Source organism: Saccopteryx bilineata, chromosome 1 (genome assembly GCF_036850765.1).
Source record: "Saccopteryx bilineata isolate mSacBil1 chromosome 1, mSacBil1_pri_phased_curated, whole genome shotgun sequence".
Lineage (NCBI taxonomy): Eukaryota > Metazoa > Chordata > Mammalia > Chiroptera > Emballonuridae > Saccopteryx > Saccopteryx bilineata.
The window spans coordinates 98202697-98227906 of record NC_089490.1 but is presented as its reverse complement, the minus strand read 5'-3'; the positions used below and the strand labels follow the sequence as shown (position 1 = coordinate 98227906).

At 41.4% G+C, this 25210-nt stretch overlaps 1 protein-coding gene and 1 non-coding gene across 2 annotated transcripts in view; one reads left to right on the top strand and one right to left on the bottom strand.

Annotated features, from left to right (window-relative positions):
* Positions 1-7818: 7818 nt before the first annotated feature.
* On the bottom strand, positions 7819-7890 carry TRNAD-GUC (transfer RNA aspartic acid (anticodon GUC)). The gene has a single exon. It is a non-coding gene; the product is annotated as a tRNA-Asp (tRNA).
* A 418-nt stretch (positions 7891-8308) lies between these two features.
* LTA4H (leukotriene A4 hydrolase) overlaps positions 8309-25210 on the top strand; it is a 29024-nt gene continuing 12122 nt past the window's right edge. The window contains exons 1-8 of the mRNA XM_066262028.1: positions 8309-8535; positions 14463-14593; positions 16083-16203; positions 18864-18932; positions 20808-20912; positions 22015-22067; positions 24391-24463; positions 24730-24870. Of these exons, the coding sequence (XP_066118125.1) occupies positions 8377-8535; positions 14463-14593; positions 16083-16203; positions 18864-18932; positions 20808-20912; positions 22015-22067; positions 24391-24463; positions 24730-24870 (852 nt within the window). The 5' untranslated portion in view covers positions 8309-8376. The remainder of the gene's footprint in view (positions 8536-14462; positions 14594-16082; positions 16204-18863; positions 18933-20807; positions 20913-22014; positions 22068-24390; positions 24464-24729; positions 24871-25210) is intronic.

The following is a 25210-nucleotide window of genomic DNA, read 5'->3' as shown; positions in this document are numbered from 1 at the left end:
TCATGATTTACACAATCAGAACAAAAGGTTTTACGTACTTGTATTGAGAAAATGCTACTGGCTACTTAGGGAAAATACACTGTATTTTAACACACTATTTGTTTCAGAATCTTTTTTTTTCTTATTTTCCTCCTTAAAACCCTAGGTGTGTCTTATGTTCAGGTGCGTCTTATGGAGCAAAAAATACAGTAAGTGAGCTGGAGTATGAGTCAGAATAAAACCAAACCAAACCAGATATAGCTGAATCTTGCAATTAGGCACATCTAGAAAAGAAACAGAAGTGCCTAAAAGGAAAAGGAAGTATGATCTAGATCAGCATTTGTGAAGACATTTTTTCTGGTAACTTGGAAACAGCTCCCCCCGTTTGACCCACCTTTCCCCACGTAAGCTGGGGGTTGCTGGGTTTGTGTCCATGACTACAGACCCTGGGTTGTTGTAACCAATGAATTTTGGCTCGGTGCAGCGGTCCCGAAACAATGGATTTTGGCATGGGTTAACCTGTCCGAACTTCAAAGTGGCATGTCAAAACCTGGCTACAATGTGTCCACCAAAACACATGTTCTAGAATGCCTGTAGTGGTGCCATTCATAACAACTCAGAACTAAAAGTTACCCCAATATCCACCCACGGTAGGAATGGAAAAGTCAAGTGTGGTATATCCACAGAGGTAATACTACTCAGCAATGAGACTCTGCAACCTAGAACTACATGTAATAATATGGATAAATCTTATAAACATAATGAGCCAGAGAAGTCAGGTATGAGAGTACCTACTGTATGTCTCCATTTGTAGAAAAGAAATTATATAAAAGCAACAAAGATAGAAGTAACATATTACTGGAAGTCAGGTGGTGGCTACCCCTGGGGAATGAGACTTCTAGAGACTGAAAGGGAATTTCAGGGGGGCCTCTAGTGGGGTGGCGGTAATGCTCTGTGTCTAATCTGGGTGATGATTGTATTACTGGTTCAAAGTCTGTACTCCTGAGGTGTCAAAGGGTCAAATCCCAAATCGTCAGAGTTTGGAGTAGTAAAGATTTATTGATCGAGAAGGTGCCAACCAAGAAGATGGAAGTCCTAGTGGTTGCTCAAATCCATTTCCAAGAGTACAGAGGTCAGGCTCCTTCTATGGCAAGGGAAGGGCAAATGGGAGCAGTTTTTGGAGAACTCAAGCTCAAGCAGCATTCCTCTAATGATTAGCATGTCTAGACATAAGACGAGGCAGTGGCTATTAGCCTCAAGGCCATGGGAATGACACAGGCTTGAACAAGATGGAGTCAGAGAGACTGAGCATTTCACTCTGTTACAATTGCACTGTGCGTTCAACTTACAAAGTTCAGTGAGCTATACACTTATGATAGGTGCACTTGTATGAATGGATAGCATGCTTTGAGAAAGATGTTTTTGAAGTGTTTACCATTAGCAAGAAGGTGGTAGGGCATTCTCTGTCACAAGCAAACATATTGTCTGGTGTCCCTGGAGGACAAGGAAGGGTTCAGGAGGTGGCTTTCTCCTCGCCCCAGAGTCAACACAGACTAAAGCACTGAAGAGGAGAAAGCCCAGAACCTGTATGAACTCTTGTTCATTCATTTACACATTTGTTCATTCACATGCACTCCTACTGGTAGGGGGAAGACCAGGAAACACAGTTACATGGCACTACACGGTGTTGGGACGACATTAGGGTATGAAGGGAGATCTGACTTGAGGGTCCAAAGCCGTGGACAGCAGGAGAGGTTGCCCTGACATGTTGGATTAACTCTTGCACTGAATTTACTCCAACCGCGAATGTATCCGTTGAGCACACAGATCACCTGAAGACCTTATTAAAATGCAGATACTAATCCAGTCGCGGAGTGGGGCACGAGATCCACATTTCTGGTGGGGCTTTTGGGAGATGCTGAAGCCGCGGGTCCTGTACCCACACTCTGTGAGGAGGAGAGGAGGTCATTTGACCAGCAGTGATTTCCTGGGCTGGATCCAACCCAGCACAGCTTGACAATCTATCTTGTTCAGGCTAGTCCCTCCCAAGGATAAGCAGAGAAACGAAAGACAGACCTGTGCGGAAGGAGACACAGGGCCTGGCAAAGCTCTCCACCAGCCCCTGCCCGCTGTCAGCCATAGTGGGGAGGGAGACAGAAGGGGCGTGGCTGGGGTCGGGCGGGCAGGGTGGGGGAGCCGCTGATGCTATTTTACAAAATTGGAAGAACTTTGACTTGTACTCCTTTCAATCTGGCCTGCCCAGCTGTCCAAACCTCTCCTCGACATGAAGAACAGACTAAAGATGTAAATATAAACATAACGTGCTTGCACAAGCAAAACGAGATTGAACAGAAAAATGGAGGAATGGGTCAGAGTTGCCTCAACCATTTTGTGAGCTAAATGAAAAAGGGCGGCTGAAATCATTTCTCACTCTTTGGAAGGGAGAGTTGAAGGGCGTCACACACACCTCATTCCATTAGGGAAAGAGACTACTAGACTGCGGCCCAGACTGCAGGGGAGGGAGGCAGAGTCTGGAGGGGGAACCCAGCCAAGGAGCACAGGGTGGGGGCTGCTGGGGGGCTGGGTGGGAGGAGGAGGCTTCCAGCTTGAGGAAGAGGAGCAGGAAACCGACAAATTCCACTTTCTGGAACAAGTTTCTTTCAGCTTGGCCTGTGGAGGTGAGACTGCAGGGCTAGAAGGGACCAGCGCTAGTGAGCTTGACATCAGTGGGAGGTCATGGAAGGCTGTTTTTGTTTGCAAATCTGGGTTCTGGTGACCTTTCTTTTTAAAAACATCAATGGATAAATTTTTTGGAATAGGTAATATATTCACATACATCTAAACTCAAAATATTTAAGAGGTTACTCAGCTGAAACATCTGCTTCTCACCTCTGTTCCTTAGCCACCCTGGCTTTCCTCCCCATAGGAAAACCATGCCATGGGTTCTTGACACTCTTTCCAGAAATATTTTACATAGATACAAGGAAATTTGATATGTATTCTCCTCCCCACCCTTGACACAAAAATAGAAAGTCATGCACGTGTTATTCTGTCCAACTCTCTGCTCACATGGCCCCTTATCTTTTCAGGCCTGTGCCCTGATTCCGTCTTCCTTTGGCCCACAGGAGCTCCGATCTGTTGACTCTGCCTCCTCACACATTCTCACACCCCTGGTGTCCTCTCCTTGCCCAGCTTGTACACGTTCTTGGCTAACCCCCCCCCCCCCCCCCAGACAGTCACATCTACTAATAAAAGTAGAGACTATCTACTGGAGATATTGCTAGAGACTTTGAAGGATTTTTTTTTTTTTTTTGTATTTTTCTGAAGCTGGAAATGGGGAGAGACAGTCAGACAGACTCCCGCATGTGCCCGACCAGGATCCACCCGGCACGCCCACCAGGGGGCGACGCTCTGCCCACTAGGGGGCGATGCTCTGCCCCTCCAGGGCGTCGCTCTGTTGCGACAAGAGCCACTCTAGCGCCTGGGGCAGAGGCCAAGGAGCCATCCCCAGCGCCCGGGCCATCTTTGCTCCAATGGAGCCTCAGCTGCGGGAGGGGAAGAGAGAGACAGAGAGGAAGGAGAGGGGGCGGGGTGGAGAAGCAGATGGGCTTCTCCTGTGTGCCCTGGCAGGGAATCGAACCTGGGACTTCTGCACGCCAGGCCGACGCTCTACCACTGAGCCAACCGGCCAGGGCCGAGACTTTGAAGGATTTTTAAGTGGGATAGTGATGTGATTAAATTAGAAAGAATACTCAGCAGAAAACACAAGATACAGGAAAGAAAGACCTATTTGATAAACAACACTTTCAAACTTATGCCATCGTCCACAGTAAAGTGGTGCCAAAGCAATAAACAAGGGCAGGCACCTGCGTTCAAACTGATAAATCCGTCTGAGCAAGACCAGGTGTCTGAGTAAACACTGAGTTCCTTGTGAATGACAGAAAACCTAAAACAACACGGTCTTAAACGAAGTGTAAGCTTATTTCTCTCTCAGGAAAAATCAATCCAGGAGTAGTCAGTCCACAGAGGAGTTCCACGATCACCAGAGACCTGGTACTTCCAGCTCACAGCTCCTTCTGTGTTGCTGCTCCACTACTCGCAGCACAGGGTCCCAACCTCATTACACAGCAGGGCTGTCAGAGCTCTAGCCATCAACTCTGCGTTTCAGAAAACAGAAGAGAGGAAGGGTTAAAAAAAAAAAGTCACTGTTGTTAAGGATGCTTCCTACAAGTCATAATTGACAATTCCACTAATCTTGTCCAGAACGAAGTACATGACCATAACTGCAAAAAGATTGGGAAACATAGCCTTGTGGGAGGTTGTATGTACAGTTAAACATCAAAAGCTTTACTAAGGATAAAAATATATAGAGATGTTGGGGAGACAACTAATAGTCTCTGCCACATCAGATGTATAACCTGAAGAAGAACGAAAAAGAGTAGTTATTAAGGAGTATGTGAAGCACTGGACTGGTTTGTAGGTTTCTGTACCCTCAGAATTAATCTTTCCCAAACACATCACTGCTTCTGGTCCCGTGCCTGGATTCCTGCTACTATGTCTACCTGGAAAGCTGCCCACCTTACATTCCCGTGTTCAATTCTATAGTTCCTACCATTTGTCCTATTAAAATCCTGCTCATTCTTCAAACCCCATCTCAAATGCTATATTGTTGTTCCTGACCTTCCATAAAGGGCTAGAACGTATCCTCTAGAACTTCATTTATAGTTCTCCTTGGGCCTTGGCCTTCATCTAACATCATACTTGAGTCATTGGTATAGCTGTGTGCTCGAGTTTAAATTATCCAACAGGTAGGACAGAACCTTCCCCAACTCTATTTTAGGTGGCGCAGTGTCATAGAATGCACTTAGTAATTACCTGTAAATTACACTGACTACTTAAAGAAAGAAAAGGTCTGTGTGAAGTAAGGGGAAAAACAATGAGAAATCTGTGTACCCTTTTAAGGACAGATGTTAATGCACCAGCTGCAACTTCCTGAATTTCCTAAATGCAAAAGTATCTCAAAAACGTATGATCATTGCTAATGTCGTAAACTCTTTTTAGAATCCTACTTCAGTGTGATCTGCTTCTCATTTCCCATGTCTGGTTGCTTTCCATTTCCCAGGCCTTCCTAAAAACTCTTGCTAACAAACAAGAGAACATAAGTATTACAATTGTCAAAATAAAATAAAAGCCAGCCAAAATAATACTAGCTAACAGGTGACCAATGCTGACACCGTGCCAAGCTTAGTGCTAAGCACTTCACCTACATTATCTTGTTCCATCCTTTCAAAAGCCCATGAGGCAGAGGTATCTCATTTATCTTGAGGCCTAGATGGATCAAGTAACTTTGCCAGGTGAGCAGTAGAGCTGGAATACTTCCTGTTCATATTGCCCTATAAACATATGTACTAGTTCCTTTCATAAAACTTCATGTAAGTCATCTTTCTCATCCTTAATAAAGTCTCCTTTCATATATGCACAGTAATATCATGCTCATTTTATGGAAGCAATTAAAAGCTTCATTTTTTACACTAGTCTCAACCCACCGTTGCATAAGAATAACATTCCTCTTGTTTGTGAGTCACTAATTTTGTACACTATATTTGGGGGGTTGGTGCGATCAACTATATTGCATCATATTTGTCACCCTATATTTGGTAACTCCCAAAGCACTTTTAGGCCACAAAAAATGTTTACAAATATAAAGCATGTCATTTTAGCCCTGTGAAATTAAGATATATGCAGATGTAAGGTGTTGGATTTCATAGTTTGAAATGTCTTTATTTTCCTTGCAAATAAATGCATAACATCTTTTTCTGTTGCTGGGGCCCAATTTAATTGTTAGATCACTTTGATATAGAATGGAGCTATGCAGCACTCTCCAATGCTCAATTCCTCAACTATCCCTCACACTTTTTTTTTTAACACAGAGACAGAGAGAGAGTCAGAGAGAGAGATAGGTAGGGACAGACAGACAGGAACGAAGAGAGATGAGAAGCATCAATCATCAGTTTTTCGTTGCAACACCTTAGCCATTCATTGATTGATTTCTCATATGTGCCTTGACTGCGGGCCTTCAGCAGACAGAGTAACCCCTTGCTCAAGCCAGCGACCTTGGGTCCAAGCTGGTTAGCTTTGCTCAAACCAGATGAGCCCGCACTCAAGCTGGCGACCTCAGGGTCTCCATCCTGGGTCCTCCGCATCCCAGTCCAATGCTCTATCCACTGTGCACTGCCTGGTCAGGCCCTCACGCTTTTTAAATCTCCAATTTCCTCTTCCCTAGAACCCCTTTCACTCTGTATCCCAAATTGTTAAAGTATCCTCTCCCTAAAAACAAAACAAAACAAAACACTTTCTCAATGCCACCTTCCCCTCTATTCTTCTTTTATCTCTCCTTCCCATATTGGCCAAGCATACAGCAGCCTATGTTCTAGTTCCCCTCTTCTCTTTTATTGCTCAATCCACTGCTTGCTGGTGCCCACCTTCAACTAAACCACCAAAGCCAACGAAACGACCATCCTCCACACCTCCAATCCAATGAGACATTTTATTCCTTATTGTAATGGCCTTCTAGGCAGAATCTGACATTGCTTGTTGGTTCTTTCTAGTTTATTTAATGAGTTTCTCTTCCTCTATTCCTCCCTGTCCCTACCCTCCTAAAAAATATTTCAGCTTTATTGAAGTATAACTGACAAATAAAATTGAAGGTGATTGATTGTGAAAGGATTTCTCCAATTCTCTAGCCTCTTTTTATTAAATGCTGGTGTTCTCCCAGCTTCCAACCTCTTTGCCGTGCTCCTTACACGCTCTCCTTGGGCTCAGCCTACCCACTGTCATAATTGTCAGCCACATTATGTGATAACTCTCATGTCTACTCCAAACTTCCCCAGAGCTTTGGACTCATAGACATCTCCACTTTGATCCCCATACATTCTCAAACTCCGTATGTCCAAAATTAAACTTAGATCTTTCCTACCTAAATTTGTCCTCTTCCTATAGTCTCTATCTTTCATTAAGGATTATCCAGCCATTGATGCCAAAAACCTGAGAATCACTTTAGGCTTCTTCTTGATCTGAGAATCCATTTACTGAAGTATACCAATCCTTCCTTCCTCTCTGTCCTTACTATTGATACTTTCCTATGTCAGGCTCCCGGCATCTTCTTCCTATTTTAATAGATTCTTTACTCTCCTGCCTTTCACTTTCATACCCATTCTCTGAATACTACCAGCGTTCTCTTGATAACATAAATCTGACCATGTCACTGCTCTACTTCAAACTCTTCATGGGGAATCCATTCATGCATTCAGGACTATAGGCCCAGCTGCTTAAAGTTCTTTGAGACCTCTGAGGTCCCATCCTAAAAGTAAGCCGTCCATCAATCCTTCCTCTCTGGAGCAGAGCTGGATGTCCCAGCTCTGCATTCCCCTTGCGGCCAGGGCACAGTCATATTACAGGAGACTGACAATACAGCATATTGAAATAATCTTCCTAAATTTCTAAGATGGGAATATTGGTTTATTCTGTTTTAGGCCTCCAGGACCCAAAAATGTATATAATAAACACACAAACACATCTCAGACGCGCAAGCCTGCGCAAACACATAAAGAACAGAAAAAAAGAAAAATCACTTGTTAAACTGACAGATTTGAGCTGGTGTTTTTTTTGGGGGGGGGGGGGTTTTTTCACTTTACTGTATTGCTAACATGGCAAACAAGCAACAAAAAAATCCTCATAAAATATAAATCTTTCCGTGAGTTACTTCTCCCACACTGGCGTTTAGAGTGTCTGTATGAACATTTTCGAGTGTATTTAAGGAGGAAAAATGATCACATATGCCTCCCCGTCGGGGAATCGAACCCCGGTCTCCCGCGTGACAGGCGGGGATACTCACCACTATACTAACGAGGAACTGCACACATGAACACTGCTTCTGACAGACTACTTATCTTATTTCACCCCGCCCAGTTCTTACTATTTACAACTATAAATAGGCTTTATATGTATTTTTTACCATTACAACTTCCAATAAAATCAAATAGAAGGAAAACTAAAGCAGTCCGTTTTATACTATTCCCGCTCTTCATTCCCGTCTGTTCCCACTCCCTTCCTTTTCCTCCCCTCCATTCAAGGAGCAATCCAGGATCCTCCGCACACGCTGACACACACTCCCAGGGTGCAAAGCGCAAGTCTTGTCGCGCTGCACTACGGAACTTGTAGTTCCACCCACGCTACTGCCCACTCTTCTCTGGCTTTAAGAAACTTCGTTTCCCGGTAGGCGCCGGGAATCCCTCCTCCTGTTCTTAACCTCCCTCCCTTCGCTTCTTGCTATCAGTCGAGTGGTCTGGCGGCTGTGTTCCGGTTCTCGTCTGTGTGCCGCAGAACTCCCCCATAGTCATGCCGGAGGTAGTGGATACGTGCTCCTTGGCCTCTCCGGCGTCAGTCTGCCAAACCAAGCATCTGCACCTACGCTGCAGCGTTGACTTTACTCGCCGGACGCTGTCTGGGACCGCGGCGCTCACGGTCCAGTCTCAGGAGGACAATCTGCGCAGCCTGGTACGGTGGGATGCGCGCCCAGTGCCCACCTCTCCCCGGCCACCCGCCTCTCGTCCCTCGCCGTGCAGCGGCCCCAGGCCAGGTCCACGCCCCCGTCTGCCCCGCGCATCCTCGGTGCTGCGCCGCAGCCCTCACCCCTTATTCTGCACCTCCTCCTTAGCCCCACTCATTTCTCAACGTCCTCTTCTCCAGCCCTCTCACCCGATTGCGCCCCTTTCCACCCCCACTTACGCGTCTGCATCGCTTCCCTCACCCCAGTGTATACTCCTCCCTCCAGTCCCCACGCACAGGCTCGTGCCACATCTTCGCGCACTCCTCACCCAAATCCTCATTTTAGCCCTTACCCCTATAATCCTAGTTCCCAGCGATACCCCCCCCCCCAGTGACCCCCGCATTTCCTCAGCCTGGGCCCAAAACTGCCTCCTCAGACCCCAGGGTTCTTCTAATCCCCAGTACACCTTCCTCAATCCACACTCTCATCTAAGTGTCAGACCCACATCCTGCAGATGTCTGATCCCACTCGTCCCTGCCAGGAACCTTTATTTCAACCCGTAGGTCTGCAGGACCCCTCCCTCAGCCTCTTTGTCAGTCGTTCTCAAACCCCTTAGGATTCTCAGCCCCACACTCTGCCCTGCTTTGATACGTCCAGTCTCTGCTAACTCTAGAAGTAGGTCCTTTTCTTCAGGGTCATGGTCCTTCCTACCCTTGATTCTTGTCACCTTGCTCTTCTCATAACTTAAGGACAGGGGGGGCCATTCAAGCTTTCTAAGAATGTTTCAGTTTAATATATTAGTTCTTGATTCCAAAGAGCAAGTAATAAGTGCACTTCTTAGAGAAGATGACTTCTGCACGGTCTCCATCTACTTGAATGATGAAAACCTTTTTTTGGATTTATGGAATTTTATTAAATTATTTTATCTGTACAACATAACCTGTTTTCAGTGTTCTCACTCAAATTGTCTGATAGTATTTGGATTGTGCCTTCCAGCTGGAGAATTTCATTGCCGAGTATTTTAGAAATAAAAGGCCAACCACAGTGTATTTTGCATAAAGTAGTGTGGTGATACCTTATTTACTAAAGTTTAAGTAAGAATTTATGGTTTTCATGCCTTTTTCCTGCTTATGTAATAAGCTTATATTTTGAGTTCATTGATATGAACTAATAAAGTACATCACTTTCTTATTCTTTGTCTATTAACATTTTGCTAAACTAATTCTGAGTTGATAAATAGGTTGACCCCTCTATGTATTGATATATAGTTACCGAAGAAAATAAAAGTATTATAAGCAAGTAGGTGGCTATTTCCTTATAGGTTGTACTTTGGTCTTCTTGAAGTACCATGTTATCTTTGATTGCAGGCAGCTTTTCCCAGGCAAGATTGGCTGAACTAAAGTCCTCTTTCAGTGCAATCTCCTTTTATTAAAAGAAGTGAATTTTGATGGCTTATCACTGCCTAATATGACCTTGCACACTCACTCTACCTGGTTTGTAAAAAATAAAACTTTACCTCTGCTCCATGAGTAAGCAAAAGTCAGGAGACCTGAATGAAGAAAGGGTGCCTCTCCCTCTTTCAGGACCACGCCTATGCCTGTCTTCTCTCTCAGGCACGCATCTCCTAACCTCTAAGGTCCCCAGGAGACTAGCAACCAGGGGAGCAATGGGCAGCGGCCGTTGGTCCCGGCCTAACTCCCTGAACCTTTCTTCAAGGCCCCTTTTCTCTAACTTTCCTGTCACATTTCTGGAGAGCCAAAGCAGCCCCACTTAGGTTTTCTCCTGTTGCTTCTTCTACCCTAAGCCCTTCCTGTTTCACTGTCTGCAGCTTTAATAAATATACTCAAAAAACATTTTTTTTTTAAAAGAGTGTCCCAATCTAAAATCTACCCATTGTTTTTACATTCCCCACATCTAGAGAAAAATGGTTTTAAATTATGATTTCTGGCTGGCATATCTGTTTAGTAAATTAGAGCCTAGAATTATCATTGTCTTAGATTTTATACAAGGAAGGCTAGTGGTAGTACAGTGACATCTGTTTATAATTGTTTGCTTGTTTGTAACAATAACCTGAGACCAAGAGTTTGGTTTAATTTTTTTTGAAGTTAGCTTGTTTTCTTTCTTCCACTGAATTATGGACTCTTAAAGGTAGGGATGGTGTTTCATGTCTATGTATCTCGGGTTGTAACTATATATAGCTCCTGGCATGTAAAGAACACTCAGAAGTGTGATGACGAAATGGATGAATTCAGTTGGAAAGCAGTACCTAATTTGGCTTCACTGATAGTAGTGCTCAGTATATTCCGAGGGTGAGATAGGATCCTACCTCGCCGTCATGAATAGAGAGGACCCAGGCCCTTTGCTGGGTGAGGGTATCATGTTCTTTCAGTTTCCCCTTCTTCCAGTACATGATGCTGAGGAATCCTGAAGTAGCTCTAATAGGACTAACTCCCAGCTTTTCTGAACATCCTTTTGAAGTTTCTTTTGTTATTTGCACTGAAGTTGAGTACTCATTTCTGATAACTTTCCAGCTGTTCTTTCAGTTGGTGGCTCAAAAGAGGTTTTAATGTCTCTGCCAAGATCATGTAGTAGTTAGAGGCAGAAGACAGAAATTGAGCACAGCTCTTGCTGACTGCGAACCCTCTAGTGTTCACTAAGTAAATGGGAATCAAGTCAAGGTGGTTTTGGTTTTGGTTTCAAAGCATAACCCCAGGCTTTATTTTTTTCTTTAACAGCACCCTGCAAACAAGAAGTAGAAAATATAAATAGAGACATAGTAATAGAAGCAAACATGATGTGAAGCCCAGACACAAACACAGCAGTGAGCCCCAGGATTGGCATGGAGAACTTCCCAGCAGCCTCTGCAAAGTGGGAATCAGTTATATAGTCTGTGGCAACTGGCCAGCTGCTTAGAGTGTTATTCAAGGAGGGTACTGTGAGAGACAATAAATTACATCCTCAGTAACTTTCTGCCTTTAGTAGTACTATTTCCTGTAACTACTGGTGGGTATCTTGGCCTTATATATGGTTGGTACTCAATAAACAGTTGTTGAAAAAATACTAATTCCAGCCTATTTAGTTTCCTTTGTTATTTTTTTGGTGTTATTATTTTTAGTCAACTGTTTAATAATATTTATCAGTGAAATTTAGAAGGGAATTTCTTAAGTAATTAATTTGGGAATGATAGCCGAGGCTTAAGACTTGAGATGGACAGCGTAAACAAAGCATTTTCTATTTTCTCTTGGTCCCAGACTTGCTTCATACATTGACATCTACCATTGTTCAGACATGTAGTGAACCCTGGGGACGCAAACCTAAGTAACATTGACTTTCTTAAAGAATCCTCAGTCTGGTGGAGAAAACACATCTTTGAGAGAACTGGGCCAACCGCTGTGACAAGACAGAGGATGGGGAAAGGTTTTCACAGAAAATAGTCTGAGAATAATTTGCCTCTTCTGATTCTGAACATATTGAAAAGTTTAGGCAATACAGAAAATAGAATGTGTTTCACTAGGAAATGACCCAAGTAATTCACCCTCATGGTTATCAGGGCAGTATAAACACAAGTAGTTACCGTATTTCCCCAGGTATAAGACGCACATTAATTTGGGGGCCCGAATTTTGGAAAAAAAGTATTACATAAAGTTATTGAACTCAAGTTTTATTCATCATAAAATTCATACAACTCCTCATCACTGTCAAAACTCCCATCCATTAGCTTGTCCTCATCTGTGATGACAAATCACTGTCTTCATATACTGCCTTGTCCTTAGTTCCATCTATGGCATTGGAAATGCCACAACCACTATATAAGACATAACCAGTTTTTAGGTCCCAAATTTTTCAGGAAAAGATGTGTCTTATACATGGGGAAATACGGTATATACATAGATATAATCAAGTTTTTAAAACAATTCCGATATTCAGAAATAGGTACTATGATATGAAGAGACAACGGAGTAACTATTATTCTTAATAAAATGTAGTAAAACCATATATTCTGAATATAGATATTTCAGTTCTACTAATGTAAAGTAGTGGCACCTGTTGAGATACCCCAAAAAGAGAGTAACCCAAAAGAAATAATTACCCAGTAGGAGGCAAACAGATTGTACTCATGACAAAATCTGGTTGCTCTTAAAAAAAAGGAAGTGAAAAAAAATAAACCAGGATGGAAATTTTTTCCCAACCCAATATTGTTGATTCTAGAGAGGTGAGAATCAAATTAGTGATTGCCTCTGTGACTTTTCCTGAGCCTGTCACCCACAGCTAGCATAAAAGAGAAGACTAGCCTTCCAACTCCCCGTGCAATCCCAGGCCAGCCAGATTTTAAGGAAAAAGTGCCAGAGGAGGTGAGATCAGACTGTAGGCAGTTCTGAGACAGGCGCCAGACCTAGGCTGGTGGTAGATGGGAAGAAAAGGTGTGAAGACACTGCGCAAGAAAAACTTGTTAATTGGCCCTGTTGGATTGGGAAGTGGGATCAATTGTGGATTATTTGAATGTTTCAAATGTTAGGTACCTTAAGGAGTTCCATGAACAGAATAGAGAAGTCAGAGAAGAAAGCTGATTTAGAGGACATAATGGTGGCTTCATTTTTTAGAATTTTAAGGGTCTATTAAATGTGAGGCAAATTTTCCTGTGGAAATCTTAAGGGGATAGTTAGAGACATCCAGCTGAGGTCCTGGGGAGGCGGTTCAACTGCAGTCTGGAGTCATCAGCAGTCCTGTTAGTTGATGTGGGCATGGCTGAGATGTAGGGAATGAAGAATGTGGTAAGAAATTCAAAGGACAAGGGCTGGAGCATTTGGACATACCCATATTTAGGAGTTAGAAAGAAGGGGGAGGAAAAAGCATTAGACAAGTAGAACCATTTATGGGTAAAATCAATGAAGCCAAGGAAAGGACTTTAAACAGATTGTTTGGTCCATAAGCGCTATGAGTAGACAGAGGCCAAAGGTATTGAACAGAAAAGGCCTACCAATCAGAAGGACTGCCCTTTCAGCAGCAGAGGAACTAGAAGCCAGATTGAAGAAGGGGAAGGGAGGAAAGATGGATGAAGTAGTGGACAAAGCAGCCATAGATTGACCTTGGAGTTTAAAAAAGGAAAGAGGAAAATGAATAGTTATCAGAGTGGGCTGAAGGATCAAGTGATATTTTAAAAATAATATGAAAGGCTTGTTTAGGTTGTTTGGAAACAGTCTCGTGATCAAAGTCGACGATTCTAGAACAAGAAATTAGTTGAGAGACAACAAAAGGGCATGGTTTCTAGGCCTCAGATAGGGGATTACCAGGATAGAAAATGCTCATATGTATTGGCTGCCACTTCCTGCACAGAGCAGTTGTCCTTGATCAGCCACTGCAAGTAGATAGGCGCTTCCAGTCCTCCAGGTCATTGGGTCAGGGTAGCCATACCAAGTCTGGCTTTTTCTAGATACACAACTGCAGCAGTTAGTCTGTTTATTTGCTTAACCCGTGACAAGGTTTGTTTTAATGTTTAGATATATAATAGTGCATAGGAGTTGGACTATATTAATTCTGGGAAGAAATACGGTAAGATATATTGAATCATGCTGAAATACACAAGTTATAGATGAATGTTTTCATAGCAGAGAGGTTTTAGGAGACAGAAGCAAAAGCATTTTAACTTAAGTTTGACTTTTAACTAAAAGCCCAAAATTTGTATGAGTATTCCAGACTTACATCAATACATATGTAACTCTTAGAACCCAATAATTTTCAGAAAGTTTGGGTCCCGAGGGACAGGGCCTATGCTAACATTTGACTCTTTTAATTCCTGAAATTTCACTCTGTCTTATTCTCCTTAAGCAGCTAGTTCTGCTCTATACTCATTGCAGGTAACCTATTTCTAATACTAGTTTTCTCTGGTGTATAAAGCTATTTTCTTATTTAAAATATTAATTTAATTTAATTCTAGATTTTGGATACAAAGGACCTTACAATAGAAAAAGTGGTCATCAATGGACAGGAAGTCAAATATGCTCTCGGAGAAAGGCAGAGTTACAAAGGATCACCAATGGAAATCTCTCTTCCTATTGCTCTGAGCAAGTATGTTACCCTCTTTTATCACTAAATACTGGGGAGAATATATCTGTAATTAACTTCGACATCTTTTCTATTTTTGGTTTGTGTGTATGTAGTAATTGGTTCATTACTCATGATATGCTATTTAGGTGAAAGCTTATAGTGAAAATTATGTGTTCTTAAGATACTAGGGAAATTCATTGTATCAAGTACTCAAACATAGGACTTTTGATAACTCCCTTCTTTCCTCATCATTTTACTAATATCTCATCAGCCATGGCAGTGGGAGCATGCCATCTTAAGGAGGCATTTCAGGATCACCTGGGAAACTTTTATAAGCTACACATTTTTCACCCTTTCTCAAGAGGCCAGCCATTTTTATTAATGGAATAATAACAGTGACAAACAGAACCATTCCTATGTAGCAATTTTGAGAAAAGTACTTTAGATGCAGTCTTTTACCTAATCCTTACTGTAACCCTCTGGGGTATGACCTGTCTTTTACAGAGAAAGAAAGGGAAACTCAGAGAAATAAAGTAACTTACCCAAGAAAGTGACAGCTAGAATTGTCCTATTGAGAGTATATTCCACTCCTTGATATAGTGGGGGAGGGGAAGGGTAGAGAATCTTTGACCTAGAACAAGGGCAGTGTACCCCACCTTTTAGTGGCCAGTGTTTTCATGCCTTCTTTTTCCCTTTAAGAAAAAGAAAGGAAATACCCACATGTAATGCATGAGGTAGATATCATTAACCCCATTCTACAGACGAAGAATCTATGGCCCAGGGAGGTCACATAATTTGCCTATGTTCCCAGCACCAGAAAGTGCTAGAGTCCGGATTCAAACTCAAGTATGGCTCCTGGTCTCCAGCGTTGTCTTACTATTTCCTCATCACCAGTGCTGCTCAAACTATCTGGGGTGAAGGACCAGTTTCTGTTATTTTCAATCCATCGCAGACTGATACTTTTGTAAAATGCAGTAAAAATGAAATACAGGAAAGAAAAGGTTAAATACAAGCACACATTTTTAATGACTAGATTCCACAAACAAAAATGACTCTAAACTTTTCTAAAAGCTTATACTTGATTTCTTGACTTACCTGGTCAAGTCACCGTTTTGGAGACCACACTGCCCGGTGTCAGACTCTGGCACCCGCCGCTGTGGTAGTTCAAGTTCCAGAATGACTTCTTCCACTCTCCCACTACCATAAAAAATTACACAGTGTGACACACACATATACACACAGCCGATGGCACCCAGTGGGGTATTCAACTACTATTAGTTCCTGTGATATGTTCATAAGCAGTTAGCACGGTAGAGGGAAAAGCACCCCAGACTGGCAGGAATGGGAGAGGCCAACTTACCCGCTTCGATGTGGCATTTCTAGAGCTTGCTCTCAATCTGTAACAAGACCTCTCAAATTATTATTTATATTATTCAGTGTTTGTATTATGACTTCAAATTTTAGTTATATTGAATTATACCATACTAATATATTGGTTTGTTTCATATAGAAATCAAGAAGTCGTGATAGAAATTTCTTTTGAGACATCTCCGAAATCTTCTGCTCTTCAGTGGCTCACTCCTGAACAGACTTCTGGGAAGAAACACCCTTATCTCTTTAGTCAGTGCCAGGTAAAAAGGAGTCAAATGATATATTAGTCTCAGCTCATGACATTGAATAAAGCAAAGTGGACATTGGCTGTATGCATACCCGGGCCTCACCTAGGATGGCATTTTAATTTATCTTATGTTATAAAAATAACATATTTTCATTTATATCTCTCATAAGTAATACGTTTGCATATTACTTTAAAAAAGAAACTTCCTTTAATTTGAAAACATGTCTACTTAGATTGGACTATGTAGGTCACATTTATATATCCCAGCACCTAGCATACAACTTGGCATAAAGTGTGCACTTAACAAATGGTTGTAAAATGGAAGGAAAACATTAATAAAACAAAGTAAGTACTGGTTGTGAACATTGCTAACCATGAAAAGTAGAAATGAGATATCATATTTCGTAATTCTTTCCAGACACCATTACTCAGAGGTAACCACCGAGTTTGGCGTATAGAATTTCCAGAGTTTTCTACATGCTTGCAAATGTACATATTAAATATACCTTTAAAACAATATGATTTCAACTACTTCTGTTTTAAAACCTAAGAATAAAGAACCATATAATAGAGACAGTCTATCACAAACATAATATGTATCAAACTCTTCTGAAAGAAAAATAAAACCCTAATTCTGTCAGTAATCAAATAGTTGACAATGAAAGGAACTCATGTCATTAATCATTTACTATATATTTCCAAGCATTGTGTTAGATACTTTGCAGGTTTTGATCCTCTTAATATTCCTGTGTGACGATATTATGGTAGGCTCTAATTTGAATGCAAGTCTATAAATAAGGAAGCATACGTGAATTAGACATACTTACTTTCTATTGCTGATTGAAATATTTTTTTAACCTAAGAAATCCTTAGTTCAGTAATCTGGAAGAAATAGAATGTTCTAGGCAAGAATGTACAAAGTGTGCACTCTCTCTTAGTAATATCTGCTTCTCAGTCATTCTTATAGAATGTCCATGAACTAAAGTTGGCAATAAATACAAGATTCATGAGCCACAGTAATGTGCATCTTGAATATATTATTTCATTTTTCTTTTATTGGCAACTGTTTTTGATACACAGGAAAGAGATTTCAGTTAAATTCAGAAATTTTTGCAGTTGATAGGAAGCCTATAGACATGCTTTTGTTTGATAAATTTTCCTACAGTTGTTCTCTGTGCATCTTGGCCTGGGTTGGGTCTTAGCTAGAGAGATGCATGTAAAAACCCTTTGGCGCTGCTGAGTCACCTACCAGAGACATGAAGGAACCCCAAAGGCAGGCACGGTCTCAGAACCTCACTTTGGGAGCAAGAACCAGGTGGTTCTTCTAGTTCTGCTTAATTCATCTAAAGGTCATTTGGGATCTTATATCCTTGGGGAATCTACTAAATCTGAAGTGAAAAGGGCTGGAGTTTGGGGGTATTAAGGAAGTTTCTGATGGCATGAAGTCTATCTAGGAATTATGCCAACTTCAGAGAGAGACATCAGTATCAATATTCCTTCAGGCTCAATAGACTGTCAGCGAGTCTGATGTTCCTTTTTCACCAGCAATAGATACAGACTTGTTTCTAAATATGCCCGGATATGAAATTGTAGGTTCTCTGACCGTCCTTGATGGAACCCGTGTTTATGACAGATTGCTGTGCAAGCAGAGGGACACGTTCCATACTATATCAATGAATTTGGCTGCATGGTGTGGAGGGAGACTGTTCTTTTCCCTCTTTTTCTTCTTTCAACTTTCAAAGTTTGTTGCAAGATGAGAACATCAAGACTCTAGCCCCATTTCCCAAGCAGTGTTTCTCAAAACACTGGTGTCCCATTAGATGTTAATAACTAAGCAAAGAAAAATGGGTTTCATGTTAAAATAAGTGTGAGAACCCAAACAGGTTTATTTATTTTAGGTCTTTTCAGCACCCCCAGGAGGCTGATGTTCCTAGTCACTCTCACAGACAGGAATGTTGTGAGCCACCGTTCCCAAGTTTATTTCACCAAGTAGCCCTTTGTCTCAGGGTTCCTACCAGCCTCTTGCTGGGCCCTGCCATCACAGAGTAGGACACTACTTAGCATTGCTTCATCTTACACAAGTGAGCACTGACCGCCCATTAACATGGAAAATCAGATTTTTTAAATCTACAAATCAATTTTTGCCACCCCAAGAAATGTGAGCTGTATTTTTATTTTATTTATTTACTTATTTTTGTATTTTTCCAAAGTGAGAAGAGGGGGGCGGCACACAGACTCCCGCATGCGCCTGACTGGGATCCACCTGGCATGCCCACCAGGGGGCGATGCTCTGCCCATCTGGGCCATTGCTCCGCTGGAACCAGAGCCATTCTAGTGCCTGAGGCGGTAGCCATGGAGCCATCCTCAGCACCCAGGCCAACTTTGCTCCCATAAACCCTTGGCTGTGGGAGTGGAGGAGAGAGATAGAGAGAAAGGAGAGGGGAAGGGGTGGAGAAGCAGATGGGTGCTTCTCCTGTGTGCCTTGGCCAGGAATTGAACCTGGGACTTCCACACGCCAGGCTGATGCTCTACTGCTGAGCTAACTGGCCAAGGCCTATTTTTATTTTTAAAAAGAATGTGTTTAAGAACAGTGCTACAATTAATGATTTTTTCAGTGACTTGGCTTATAAGAAAAGCATATATACAGCTGTTTCTTCTTTCTCCCTCTCCCAGGCCATCCACTGCAGAGCCATTCTTCCTTGCCAGGACACTCCGTCTGTGAAATTAACCTATAGTGCAGAGGTAAATATCACAAATTATTCGCTGCATTAAGTGACCCATGCAGGTAAATGTAGTATAAATGATAAGTAGAAATAATTGAATTTTTATAGCAAGAGATATTTTACTTAATTAAATTCTGCCTGAAATATATAAAAAAGAGGCTATTTACCACATTTTGAATCTCTCTTTAAAAGGCAATGTTGAGCACAAACAAATGTCAAAATAATCTGGAGGTGTTTTCTCTCAACATATGTACCCTGATTTATCAATGTCACTGCATTAAATTTAATTTAAAAAAAGGCAATGTTGAACATAAGTGTAAAAAAAAAAAAGAAATGAGTAGCCTTCTGAATTTAAAAGGGATTCAGAATTCTGGACCTAAAAGTACAATTTAGGGAACAATTTTTTAACTTTTAAAAAATTGACATTTGCAGGATTAAAAGTATATGTACTCTATACCCATATAAACATCTAACAGGTATATATTACAAATTTATCTGTATACATTTCCTACTTTTATTTTTTGAGAGAGAGAGAGAGAAAGACACAGACAGGAAGGAAGAAATGAGAAGCATCAACTTGTAGTTGTGGCACTTTAGTTGATCGATTGCTTCTCATATGTGCCTTGACTGGGGGCCTCCAGCTGAGCCAGTGACCCCTTGTTCAAGCCAGCAACCTTGGGATCATGTTGATGATCCCATGTTTAAGCTGGTGAGCCTGCGCTCAAGCTGGTGACTTCAAGGTTTCGAACCTGGGTCCTCAGCATCCCAGGTTGATGCTCTATTCACTGTGTATGGCACCTTCTTGATTCCAGATCATCGTACAGCCAAACTACACCTAGTATAGTGCTATAGAAAACTACACATGGAAGCAAAGAATCTTAGGTTCTGGGCTCTTCTTCACCACTTAACTAACTGCATGACGTTGGGCACGTCTTTTGACCTCACAATCTCAGTTGCCTCATCTGTATAACATCGCTGTGTAAGTGAAAGGAAGAAACGGAGCCAGATTATTTTCTGAATGCTTTTGGTTCTGGGACCCATCATTGCAGTAGCAGTTGGTTTGGGAGATTGATTCTGTGCCTGCCACAATGACAGCTTTACAGACTAGACCATAAACAAGAGAAAACAAGAGAGTCTAGCTCTGTCTGGAATGGATGCTTGTTAGCTCTTTGAACTTGAGAGGATAGTCCTGATTGGGGCATTCGTTAGAAATAAAACTTTAAGAATCATGGAGCTGGGGTGCACATTTAACTGTCTATACAGTTTGTGCCAGAAGGGTCTTTTCCATAAAAATTTCCGGAGAAAATGACTTCACAGTTCTTGGCAGTGACTTTTAGTTTTTCATCTCTTGATCCTTAAAAAAGTTCTTCTATTTGTAACTCCAAGTTTATGCTTTAAATATAAAATTGTTCAAACTGTATTCTCTATCCTAAAGTGAATGCAGGCTCCTTTGAATCTGTTTTAAGGTTGAAGAGGGGAGCAGGGTGGCGGCCGTCTTTGCCAGGTGTGGCACTGGGCTCCTCATGTGTATTGTTCACTCCTTGCAGCTGTCCTATAAAGTATCATCTTCACTTGACGGAGGGCTGAAGCTCAGGGAAGTTATTTGCCCAAGTCCAGGCAGTTAGTAAGGGGCAGAGCTGGGATTTTAATTTAGTTTTTACCAAATGCTCTTAATAGAGGTGGATGAATGGATAGATAGATCATGTTTGCTCTTAAAGAAGCCAGTTTTACCTATTGCTAATTCTGTGTACAAAATTGGTACGTACAAACTTATTGGTTCACAGTCTATTATTTAGACAGTCACGAAGGGAGGAGGGATGGTTATTTTACATAAATAGTTTTAAGAAACAGAACACTTTAGTTATAATTGAAAATGACTTGTCTTCTCCATTAGGTGTCTGTCCCTAAAGAACTGGTAGCACTTATGAGTGCTGTTCGTGACGGAGAGGCGCCTGACCCCAAAGACCTGAGCAGGAAAATCTACAGATTCAGCCAGAAAGTAAGTTCTTAGGATCTAGACTTTTGTATTAGTTGGTGAATGAACTATAAGTAGCTTTCACCCATCCAGAGAACAAAACTGCTTTTGAAATATTTCAAAATTTAGAAAGCAGCTGGGTTTTTGTTGTTGCTGTTTTGTTTTCTTCATTTCTTTTTCTTTTGTGCTTTTAAAATATTTTGTTCTGTTTACAGTGTTATACTGAAGAAAGGTTGCTGCGTAGGCATAGTAGTAGGGAGCATGCCAGGTCCCATTTTTCCTCATCCCAATTAGTAGCAGATCTCATGTTCCTGTAAGTTGCACTTTCTTCTGCCCTGGTACCAGCGTGTGTCCTGTGGGTGTTCGGTGTTTGCAAATGCAAGAGCTGTTTTAGGCCCCCCCCAAAAGCCCTCTATTACAGATGCTTAAGTTAATGTTTCTATGTTGCTGGTAATTTGATTTGTATCTTTGATCTTTAATGGTGTGTGTGTGTGTATGTGAGAGAGAGAGAGTGTGTAAGTGTGTGTGTGTGTGTGTGAGTGTGTGTGTGTGAGTGTGTGTGTGTGTGCGCACGTGCACGCGCTTTTCAGTCATCCTCCTCAGCAGAACACGTATTTGACCCACAGTGGACGATTTTACTCCACCCCAGCTTCTGGATTCCAAACTCCCAAACCTTCACCATCCTCTTATTGCTGGATTATTTTGTTTTTCTCTTAAATACATCAGGAATGGTGTAGAAAAAAACAAATTTAACTCAAGAGAACAAAACCTTTCTAAAGACTTAGAAAGGTTCAGTTGCCTTCTTAGAGGTTAATTCTTGAGAAATGCTTAACCTGTACCTTGTAATAGTGTACCTTGTAATACTATGTGCAATCATGTTTTTCACATTTCAGAAGCTTTCCTTCCTAGTGGAATAAAAGGGAAATGGATGTTTTGAAATATTTTACATCACAATTCTGAACTGTTTGATCCCTTAAAAATGAGAACTATTTGAGGAGTACAGAAGAAAAGTAATCCATACTATTGTTTGGGTATTTGTGCATTCACTGACTTGTAAATACAAATTGTCTTACTCTAACATTTTCAAACACTAATGCGAGCATGCGCTGTTTTGTTTGCCCCGTAGGTCCCGATCCCCTGCTACTTGATTGCTCTAGTTGTTGGAGCTTTAGAAAGCAGGTGAGCTTTCAGATACATTTTAAGGTCTATGGAAAGATCAAACCCTAGGCATCTTGAACATTTGTGTGGGATTAATTGGTAGGTTATTTGTGTATTTCTCAAAATACCAAGGACACAATTCTAGAAAAATTCAAAACTAATTATAAAACGTAACAAATTAATTTTAAATTTAAAAAAAATCTTTACTGGTCACTGACTGCTTAGATTTTCCAAGTATTACAGAATGAGTGTGCTCTTCCCTTTAGTCAGAGACCTGGGTTCTCCTGTGAACTTGAACCAGGCACTTCTCACAGCCCCCTTGGCCTCACTAAAATGACCCCTCCCTTTCCTGCCCCCTCAGCTGGTCCCGTGAAACAGATGAGATCGACTATAAGAAAGCACTGGGGGCCTAGAAATATGAGAGAGAGAGAAGATAGCTCAGTAAAAATTTATCAGAATACAGAGTGCCTTTCCTTCTTCATTTCTTTCTTTGTTCTTATTTCTAAGAAACTAAAAAATAAGAAAATCTGTAGTAATCGCAATTTTCTAAATTACCAGAACTATGGACATGACAGAGAAGTCAGACAAACCCAGATTCTAACCCCAGCTCCGCAGTTACTCACTACATCCTTGGGTAACTCGCTTCTTTGGGTTTCATTTTTATTTATTTTTTCACCTAAAAGCTAGAAAGAATATGGATTTCAAAGGATTTCTGTGAGGATTAACAGATCTTACATATGGAAAGCTCCTGGCCTATCGGAGGCACTCACTAAAGGATAATTATAATAATTGTCACAATAGCTGGCAATGGAAAAGGTCTTATTATATATACCAAGTCCAATGCATTAGCCCTCTGAATCCTCACAACTCTGTAGATAATCCTATTTTACCAATGAAGAAACCGACACTTGGTGAGTTTTCGTAACTGGCTTAGCGTCCTATAGCTGGGAAACATCAGGGCAGGACCCGGACAAGCTTAGGTTAAGTGAGCCCATGCCGTGGGACAGCCGCTAGCCACAGGAGGCTTGGCCTGTGGTGTGAATGTAAAATACGTGCTGGGTTTCTACCGGCTTAGTATGAAAAATAATGTAAAATATTTCATTCATCATTTTATTCTGTTGAATCCAGGTTGAAATAATATTTTGGATATTTTGAGTTAAACAAAATATATTACAATTAATTTTTCCTATTTCATTTTGCTTTTTCTTTTGTTTTAATGTGGCCACGAGACAATTTGAAATTAGATCTGTAGCTCACATCTGTGGCTTCCGTTAGGTTTATGTTGGCCACAGCACAGGTACTGTTGCTACTCAGTGTAGTCTGCAGACCAACAGCTTTGGCATCACTTGGCTGTTGGTTGGAAAGGCAAATTTGGGGGCCCTATCCCAGACCTGTTAAATCAAAATTTGTGTTTTAACAAGCTTCCCCGTTATTTGTACTCTGAAGTCTGAGAAGAGAAGTTCTGCTGTAGAGTCCACTGCCTTTCTGGGGCAGGGAGCCACGGCAAGTCCTGTTGATTGGGGTTTTGTGTTAATTTAAAATTTTTTAGATGAAAAAAAAAGTATTTTAGAGTTTAAGCTCTATGTAAGTGATACATGGCTCTATTTGTTTCTTTTTTTAATGTGGTTTTAAAAAGACATGAAATTTAACATCTTAATTACTTTTAAGTGTACAGTTCGGTAGTATTAACTGTGTTCACACTGTTGTGAAACAAATCTCCAGAACTTTTTCATCTTGCAAAACTGAAACTCTATATACCCTTTAAACAAGAATTCCCCGTTTCTACATCCTCCCGGCCCCTAGTAACCACCATTCTACTTTCTGTTTCTGTGCGTTTGGCTACTTGAAATATCTCATAAGTGCAATCAGAGAGTAACTGGCTTGTTTCTCTTAACATAACGTCCTCCAAGTTTATCCATGTTGTGTGACAGGATTTCCATCCTTTTCTGTTTGTTCTTCTATGTACGAGGGTTCGGTCTTTAAGTGCATAGCAAAGTTTATATCCACCACTGTTCTGTAATCGGGTTTCTACAGTGGTGAGATTGAGAGAGGAAACCAGACCCCCACACAACTTAGCAGACGCCAGTAAACTGACCTCTGAAAGTTCTGGTGCTCAGTTTTCACTTGGCCCAGACCATCTCCTGCGAGAGCTGCATCTCAGTGACACATGTACAACAGCGGGCTCGTATCTCAGGCAGGACATTCAATCTTGGCCCTGCTCCTAAGCACATGGTAAATCACACTCTTACTGTAAGGATTTGTGCACAGTACTTTAAATCTTTCCTAGAAGCAGATGAGTAGTTTGCCTTGAATTTCCTTTTTATTAGGCTATTTGATTTTGCAGGCAGATTGGCCCAAGAACATTGGTGTGGTCTGAGAAAGAGCAGGTGGAAAAGTCGGCTTACGAATTTTCTGAGGTTCGTCATATAGTCGCCCTTCTTACTAATTGCGGTAGACAATCTTTTTAAGATTTTGAATATGAAATGTGATGGTGTTAAGTGATGTGGTAAAAGAATCAGATACGTGTTCTTTTTTGTAAATTTGCATCGCTACATTTTTGTATTGTTTTCATTTAAAATAAGCATCACTGACTCATAACTTTCATAGAAAGCAATATATACTTTTAAGAAATTTATTATGGTAATGATAAAGACATACAAATTCATATGCATTAATTTTTCAGACTGAATCTATGCTTAAAATTGCAGAAGATCTGGGAGGCCCATACGTCTGGGGCCAGTATGACCTACTGGTCCTGCCTCCGTCCTTCCCGTACGGCGGCATGGAGAACCCCTGCCTCACTTTTGTAACTCCTACTCTGCTGGTGAGTGTAAACATGTTTCCATTTGAAATTGACTTTCCACATATAAACCATGCATATATATTATATATATATAATATATATTATATATATATATATTTTTTTTTTTTGCGGGAGAGAGAGAAAGAGGGAGACAGAGACAGGAAGGGAGAGAGATGAGAAGCATTAACTCATAGTTGCATCACTTTAGTGGTTCATTGATTGCTTCTCATATGTACCTTGATGAGGGGGCTCCAGCTGACCCAGTGACCCCTTGCTCAAGCCAGCGACCTTGGGCTCAAGTCATTTACATTTGGGCTCAAGCCAGCAACCATGGAATCATTTTGATGATTCTATGCTCAAG